Source organism: Mandrillus leucophaeus, unplaced genomic scaffold (assembly GCF_000951045.1).
Source record: "Mandrillus leucophaeus isolate KB7577 unplaced genomic scaffold, Mleu.le_1.0 Scaffold568, whole genome shotgun sequence".
In the NCBI taxonomy this organism is placed as follows: domain Eukaryota; kingdom Metazoa; phylum Chordata; class Mammalia; order Primates; family Cercopithecidae; genus Mandrillus; species Mandrillus leucophaeus.
The window spans coordinates 912668-921687 of record NW_012106119.1 but is presented as its reverse complement, the minus strand read 5'-3'; the positions used below and the strand labels follow the sequence as shown (position 1 = coordinate 921687).

The window sequence follows — 9020 nt, the reverse complement described above, 5'->3', positions numbered from 1 at the left end:
TGCAACCTCTGCTTCCTGGGTTTCAAGCTATTCTTCTACCTCAGCCTCCCGAGTAGCTGGAATTACAGGTGCCTGCCACCACGCCCAGCTAATTTTTGTATTTTTAGTAGATATGGGGTTTCTCCATGTTGGCCAGGCTAGTTTTGAACTCCTGACCTCAGATGATCCACTCACCTCAGTCTCCCAAAGTGTTAGGATTACAGGCGTGAGCCATGGTGCGTGGCCAGAACCTTTTATTTGTATAAAATGATTAACAATGCATATTTTATTTATCTTGCAAATTAAAAAAATTCAGATTTACTGTCAGCATAATTTTTCCATAAAGGTCACATATACCAACATACTGAGAAGAAAATCCTAATTTTACATACTATTAGTTATTATTCAAAGTAAAGAATGACAGTATACCAGTGAGGTCAAATTCAATGTAAGGCAAGGACCTACAGGCATTTATGATTACATGCCACAGTACCAAATCATGTAATTTATATAACATGGCTATCAGACTAAAAACACATTCTTAGTTAAAGATAACTTACCATTTAGAATCAAAATGCAGGAATCTTAGTCCTGTTTCCATTTTTGTCCCCCTGCTTCACTTGGTATGTCATGCTCTCTCTCTTCTCCTATGCAGGCTTTAAGTCAGTAGCCATCAATCTGAAGAATTCCTTCCTCTGCTGCCACCTACCAGTTTAGTTCTCTGCTGCAGCAGAAGGGTATATAGAAAAAGTTCTTGCTTACCATTCAGATTAAATAGAAAAAAAATCCCTTTGTTTAACATTTCATATTTTGCATACACACCAACTTTTTAATGTTTCTCTAAGACCTTCGCTTCAAAAAAAACAAAAATCCCAATCACAGAAAATAAAACACTGTACGATCAATGTTCATGCTAAGCTGGGAAAATTTACAAAAAAAAGTAGAAAGAAAGTGGAAGGATTTAGCCACTCAGCAGCTGCCACCTCAAGAAGCCATTTTCTTATCTGTTTCCTTCTTTACCTACCCCTACAATCTATGAACAAATACCATAACTTAAAATTTTAAGTAGGTAGTCTACAATTCCTACAAATTTTAAGTTCAGAGACTACCCAAAGAACTGTGGAAGATGCAGCAATATAAAAGTTTTTCAAAGTAATTCTAGAAACTAAGGGTGTTAGGTGCTTTACCTGCTTGAGTTTTCAATGTTCTGGACTGCTTATTGCCCAATGGCTCTGAATACATTAAAACACGAACACATACGCCACCTACATTTAAAATAGGGTAGCATTTGTATGCCCATATAAGCAGTGGGTATATTTTTTTGCAAAAGAGTAATAAAGTCATTAAGTCTTTTAAAAAGGACTGACCATAAATGCACATTTCCTCAAACTGTATACGTACATAAAAGAATTAGGGGAAAAGGGAAGACAGAATGACAAATGTAATAGCAGTTGTAGAACTGGGGATTAACACAGCATAAACATCTTCTGTTTGTTCAAATCCTGAGATTCATTTCTATTCCCATTCTTTTTGTCATCTAGGTCTATGTTTCAAATTTATTCTACATTAGCTATTAAGGGACAGTCTCTAGTAATGAACTAGAAATAGCAGTAATGGCTTGTTTCTGTTCCACCCTCCCACTGCCTTCATCGAGATAAAAATATGCAGTTTTGCCAACTTTAAAAAATCAGGAAATAAAACAAACACTGACATAAGCACCAAAGACTAGTCAACACTGGCACTGAAGTGACATTGCTTCTACTTTCTCATTCCTTCCCCCAATCTCAAACCCCACCCTTTGACCTCTGTATATGGGATGAGCCTGAGCAGGAGAGTTGGTGATGTCAGGACTGCGCCGTTCCCACGGATGCTCCTAGAGGCCTGCTGTGCTTCTGGGAACTGAGGCACAGGGATGTCTGTCTGACTGAAACCTAAAACAACAACAGTTCACCCCACCCCTCATGTTCCCAAACCCCACAATAGCACCCAGGTATATATGCTATATAAGGCTCACCTAGTAAGTTTGAATATGGTAAAATCTAAAAGCGAAATCATTCTTAGCAAGTCAGTGGTATTCAAACAGGCAGCTGACCGGAGGTTGTTTAACTCTCCATGCCTAATACAATCACATAGTCTGTATGCTCTAATGTTAGTAATGTTAGCCATTCTTATCAGCAAGAGAACAAGGCTCTCCTGAATGAGTTTTTTTTTTTTTTTTTTTTTTGGTATATGTCACATTCTTGCATGAGTGCAGCTGGGATCCCTCTGTTAGTAAATTCCAATTAAACAGATAAATATTTTTGTCTTAAGATGCTTAAAGGGAATGACCGTCCTTATAAGAGTCAACTGAAGCACAGAACAGCTTAATCACTTATCACATGTTTTCCTTTAGCTACAAGAAATAGCATTACAAGCCAAGACTTCCTATTCACTAACCAGTGACTTGCTGGATGTATAGCCTCTTTGGATAGTATGTCTAAAGCCACAGGATGAAATTATTCAGAAGTGTATCTTGAAAAGGCCCTGATTACTTTCACTAAAATTCTACCTATTAGAAAGATGATAATATCCAAAATAATAAAAGTTCAGAGCTAAAACTCTAGGAAGTATAGGAGAAAGGAAGAAAGGGTAGGTAGACTGGGGTAAAGACAGAGGAGAGGATAGTTTAATTTACTACTTAACAGAAAGGCTATTCAAATGGACAAGGTGTAGTCCTATCCCTGACATTTTATGTCCTTGGTTAACGTGCTTAGCCATGTTGTGCTTCAGAAATGTCCTATCTGTCCAAACCTGTAATTTTTGAAGGTTTAAACCATGATTTTCTGATCATCTCAAACTGCTCACATCTCCTTGTTAGAACTAGTATCTTAGAAATGCCAAAATGATTAGTTCTGAAATCACATTGCTCCTAAAAGAACTAATTTTTTTTGTATTATCTTTGTCTTATTATTCCCTTTCACTTTCATAATGTCACAGAAAGAGAAGCACTAAGGTAAAATGAATGCTATGTTGAGTTTTTACCATATATATAACCTAGAACCTAATTTTACCTTTCAAAACTCTAGTTTTCCATACCTGTCAACTCCTAATTGATGTCTTTATACTGTGAGCTCACTGTGTATTCGGAACACCAACCCCTGAAAAAGCTTAAGCCAGAGTAGCACAATGGAAGAAACAAACAAACCCAAAACAAAAACAAAGCCAAAAAAGTCACACTCTGAAATACTTAATTATAGACATATATGCAAGAAATGGAGTCATCTAAATGGATAAAATTCCCAAGAAAGTCTTGGGTATATCATAACCAAGTCAAACTTTATCCCCAAAAGCTCTTCTTTAATCATATTACTTGCTAGATATGTTTATGCATTATTTTTAAGTGAGAATTATGACAAACCCATGGTTACTTTTTTGAAGTACATAAAGGAAGAAGTTTTTAAAAAAGAAAAGTTAGCCTAGTGATGGAAAGAAAGGAGAAAGAGTCAAATTACCTGCAGGCAGACTGGGGTTGTGCCTGAATCCAAACCGGTGCATTTACCATTCATTACACAGCTGCATTATTGGGGGAAGGGGAGTTTAGAAGGGCACTGACCCCGAAAGTTCTCAATACTTCTCACTCATCATCAGGAAGGGGGAAGAAGGAAAGTTTTTTCTCTGGGTATTTTTTTGTTTGTTTGTATTTGTTTTTTTGGCTCCTGAAAAGGCTGGTAAAGAACAGTAACAGTGCAAGCAGTTAGAATATTTCTTTAAAAACAATGTAAAAAATGCAAAACATTAAGGATTTCAAAGGCCAAACTTTCGTTAATACAGAAAGAATTTTCACTAGAGTTAGGCAGCCACCCCAAAACAGCATGGCAAAATGGCATTGGTATAAAGGAAATAAAATACCACACAAAAATCCAAAACAAAACTAAAAACATTTCAAATTAAACCTGGAAGACTAGAAGATTCCAACAGCAGATTTCTGTCCACTACTGAAACATTCCAAAATCCAAGCTCCAAAGGTGCCTAAATGTATTTTAAATGAAACTTTGTTTTCTTTTTTTAAGAAAAGAAAAAAAAAAAAAAAAAAAAGAAAGCAAGCAAGCAGTCAGTGAACCTGGTTATAAATCCTGCAATATATTACATTTTTAAAAATCCTAGTACAACAAAAACAAATCTTAAATAAAATTAAACAAACAAACAAATAAAACAGTAGCAGCAGTGGTTACCTGTCTGAGCACCTACATTTTCTTAGGAGGGGATCGTGTCTCACCAGCCAAATAGCCCATAAACCTTCTCAAAAAAAGTGAGCCAGGAGAAAAGTATAACACAAGATTTGATTTCACAATGTCTCTAAGCCCCACAAACCCCAAACTGGGGATTCACTGAATGAAGCAAATTTGCTTCTCCATTGCTTTCTTCTTGAGAAAAAGATGATTTTCAAAGTCAATGCCTTCAATACCTTCTCAAAGTCTGATAATGTGCTGATGAATGCCAAGTCTCTTGTTGGGTTTTTCTACTGTTCCAGGGTAGTTTTCTTATTGATAACATATACAGAAAGATTTCAATGTTCATTGGAGAAAAGCCAGCAGAAATGACCAATCAATTATAGGCACCAAAAAAGAAAAAAACTATTAAAAATTTTAAATAGAAGAGATCATACTTATATGTTTAGATATATAAAGTCCAGTTTTCATCATGGGTGACATAAAAACAATATCAGAAATAATTATTTTTGAAATACAATTTAGAATTACAATTTTAACAATATACAAAAAATTTACAATAATTCAGATTTTATCATTACACATATTTGATATACACATTTTATCTCTCATAATAGCAATGAAGATTATACAAAAGTTACTAAACAATTATGAAAATAAATTTAACTTTCACCTAAATATCTGCTGCTGTTTCCTTAGGGTAGTTCCAGAATGATTTGCTCTTATTCTTTACCTTAATCTTGAAGGAATTCAAGAAGATATCCATGTTTTTAAAATCTAAGATAACTACTGCTCTTTTCATTCTAACATGTGAGTGTATGTTTTAATATCATGTGAATGCATAACAGTGAATAAAGCTAATGAACTAATTTCACATATTTCCTATAATATAGTTGGTTAATTTGATGTAAGTTAAAAGACTAACTACATTTTTCCTGATGCCTTACCCCACCAACACAAACATGACCTTTTCATTGAATAAAGAGGTTGTTTTAAATGTATTCATCTATATACTTGTGATATGTAACTATTCAAAGTGTATTGTCATAATACACATGGCAACCAGCTGGTCTCTACATGAACATATGAATGATAATTTAATTAAGCAGTTCTTTCTTCCTCATATATTTCTCTATACCAAATAGTATGCATCCTCCACAGTATGGTCATTCAGCGAAAGAAGTATCAAGTATTTCTTTCTGTTAATGAGTCAGAGGTACTAATATATGTATGTGAGTCCCCCAATTACCCTGTGCAAGATAAGTTCTTTTAAATGCAATTAGAATATCCTAAGATAAATTACAAACTCCTCTTATGTATCCTTTTCTCTGAGGTGAAATGAGACACTGCACAGATGAGAGGTACTATTCTATTCATCAACAATCAACCTTTCACTCAATTTTAATATTATTTAATTCTACGGAAAAAACAAATTTTATTACATTCCTTTTTAAAATGGGGGAAAAACTGTACAAGTAAGCATGATCAAACCTCTGTTATAGCTGGTTAATACTGATATTTTATTATTGCCTCGAAGTCTCTCTAGTAGTGTCCAAGAAATTATGTTTAAGGTCCATCTGAAGGAAAATAGCACTGGAGAGGCAAGAAAGGCTTGGGTAAAAGCTTCAGAGGATTTGTAGGGAGATGGAAAACTTGCTGTTTAAAAAATTACGTTGGGCTCTGCAGCATCTCCATTTCTTAACATACCATCCAAACCCATCAATGGGATTAGTTTTACCCATGTTTTAAAGGCTCATATTATATGCAGTTTGGGGGCTTTTATAAATTCTGAAAGTAAAGGAATATAAAGAGTGGACAGTATTGAAGGCTTAAGAGTAGGGCTATAAGAGACTCAATACTACTAAATAAGTCCCCAAACAAAAACATCCAACCCACCCCCAATCCCAATCCTATATGTAAAAAGAGAAAATGCATAGCCAGAAGCATTAAGGAAAAGCATGTAGCCTTGAATAAACTGTACACTGAACAGGCTAGAAACAAAAGGAAAAAAACAAACAACGTACATATACACGAAAAGGCCTAAAAAAGCATCTATTCACCCTATGTTTTAAGGTGAATACCTCTACCCCAGTGGAGTCTACTTATGAAAACAACTCATCTGTTTTTTAAAGTCATAAACTCTGTTTCCCATCATGCTCCATTTTCTAAATTATCCTTTTTGATTAGCTGATGTAAACAAAAAGCAAAACACATACACATGCATGCGTGCACACACATACATATATACTCCCTTGTAAAATGTGAAAAATGCAAATATATAACGCTGGCATTCGAAATCACTTCAGCTGTATACTTAGAACTCATAGGCTCTTGATTTGCCCCCAAAAATATTTTTCCTTGTCCTTATTTAAATGCCCAACCACCAAAAGAAAAAGGGAAAAAATAAAAGGCTTTAAATGTACACGTTTCAAGTCAGTGTCTTGTTAACAAAAAAGGTAGCATTTTCTTCACTTTGGCCATTGTTAAAGATGCAGGCATAGAGCAGGAAATGTTAGACTAGCATGTATTAAAAAAAAAAAAAGCAACATTAACAGAGCACATCTTTCAAAAAAGACTAAAACACTAACAAATACAAGTCAATGCACATATTTTAAAGTAGTGTAATTTTATCTACATCGAATAAATGTTATTTTGTATACCGGACATTGCAATACTGTTCATTTCCATTTCATCATGCAAACATGCCAATTTTGTCATTAAGAAGTCTTTATTGGGTTATAGTCACTTTGACCCTCCCACCAAATTAAGGGGAAAAAAACAAAAAACAAAAATAAGAAATCCCAGTAAAAGAGCCCCTCGAGATTTCATAAACTACAAACTAAAGCTGCTAGTTAATAAGGAAATGGCAGAATTTTCAGAGCTGTATAATACAAAAATTCCTGTAATTTAAGCAGATGTTTTCCTCAATGACAAATCTTCCAACACAATGTGAAGTTATGCTACTCGGATATTTGTAGCAAAACTGTTATTATTATTATTATTTTTTGTACAAAAACAAAAGCAAGGGACCATGAAAAAAAAAAGTATTTGTTCCTCATGGCCTATGAGTATACAAATTTTTTAGTAATTTAAAGGGGAACTATGAGAGCCTGACATTTTTCTATACCCCACCTATTCTGCCTCTCTATTTGTAGGATTTGTAAATGAAAGTAACATCTTATGAGCAGAGGTCTCATCTATCTCCCACTCTCTCCAACTAATCCTACTAATTTTCTCTCATCTTGCTGAGCATCCTCCATGAACAGCATTGCAAGTTGGTTTCAAAAATAGAAAAGAAAAAAGAAAGAAAGTTTTACAAGGGTTTTGTTGGTTAATTACCAGTGGAGTCAGTCCACCAGTAGTTTGATTTCATTGGCTAGCAGCTGGTTCATGTTGAACAGGCCCCCTGGGAGCTTGGTGAGCAGCTCTCGCTCCGTGCTTTCAGGGTCGCTGTCAACAGAGCTGGAACTTGCACTCATGTTGTCAACAGCAGTGCTGGCTGGGGGACCCAGCTCCGGCTCACTAGTCTCACTGGCAGTGGACACCACGGAGAGCAGGGACATACGCCGGGTGAGCCGGCCAGAGGGTAGAAGGGAGGCGGCATAGTCTGCTATGATACTAGCTACATCTAGATTACAAGCCTTATCAAAGGCGATGAAACCTACATTTGCATTGGCCTCACAGACGCAGAAGGAGCCGTCATCTTTCATCAACAGGTCAATGCCACATACATCCATCCCCAGGATATTAGACACCTGGATAGCTAGCTGCTTCCCTTGTTCACTCAATGAGCACATCATCCCCACACCACCTGGCAAGAGAAACAAGACAGGAAATTAACAAAATCATGAACTTTTGAAATAAAATTAAAGTTGGCCTCCAAAGCTAAGCCTCTCTTCTAAATTAATAGTGAAAATAAAGGTGCTATTCTAGTGTAAAATTAGGACTTCTAAGTCTAGATTTCCTTAATTAGGAATCTTCTCCCTATCCAGTCTCCTAGGAATTGATGATTTCATAAGTTGTCAATATTTTTTCCAAGTCTATCTTACTTGCAATAACATAAACCAAGTATAAGGAAGTTCAGCATGAATACAATTAGACTTTACAGATGGCAAAAGTATTATTGGTTTTCGATTTATAAAAATAATAAAAATGCATAACAGAACCGAGGATGGGATAAGATCTGGGAAGGTGGTGACCTGAACACAGCTCTCTTCCTCTACAGCCCCCACTTCGCTCTAGCTGTCATTTCAAAGCCAAAAAGCTTCTGGGTCATAACGTAGCTGGCTGGATTTAAGTGAAGGCTTTGGTCTTGACAAAAAGAAGGAAGAGAAAGGAAGTAGAACTTGATTTTCTCACTTGGAGATCAGCTTCACAAAGCTCTGAATTAAGGACAGGAAAGCAAAGAACTTTAAGAAGAGCTAGGCTCCGAGAGCTCTGTGTATCCGTAGGAGTGAGGATGACAACATTACGTGAGTTTGCCTGTAGTGTTTGACCCCAGTAAGGCCAGAAGTAGCTAGACAGGTGAGGTGGATCCTCCCTACCACTGAGGCTGTAGGAATAAAGGAGCCAAGGAAACAAAAGACTTCTTTTAGGTACTTCCGTAGAAGCATGCCCCATGACTTAGATGATTCTGCTTCACAGCACTTGTAAGACTGAGGCCATGTAGAATACTACAAATAACCCAAGCTGAGTGAGCCCTGATGTAAGAACAAAACAATAATAATCCATCTATGACTTTAATGAAAGAAATAAGAGCTCTTTAAGGAGATTCAAGTTCAGCACAAAAAGACTTTCTCAAGTTAAAACAAAAACACGATTACTCAACTAAAA

The 9020-nt window shown here is 35.9% G+C and overlaps 1 protein-coding gene across 2 annotated transcripts in view; it reads right to left on the bottom strand.

The window, feature by feature from the left end:
* Window positions 1–5582: 5582 nt before the first annotated feature.
* Window positions 5583–9020, bottom strand: part of RIMKLB (ribosomal modification protein rimK-like family member B) — a 92109-nt gene continuing 88671 nt past the window's right edge. For both annotated transcript variants that reach the window (XM_011998335.1, XM_011998334.1), the window contains one exon: window positions 5583–7998. In XM_011998335.1, coding sequence (XP_011853725.1) covers window positions 7535–7998 — 464 coding nt within the window. In that variant the 3' untranslated portion in view covers window positions 5583–7534. The remainder of the gene's footprint in view (window positions 7999–9020) is intronic.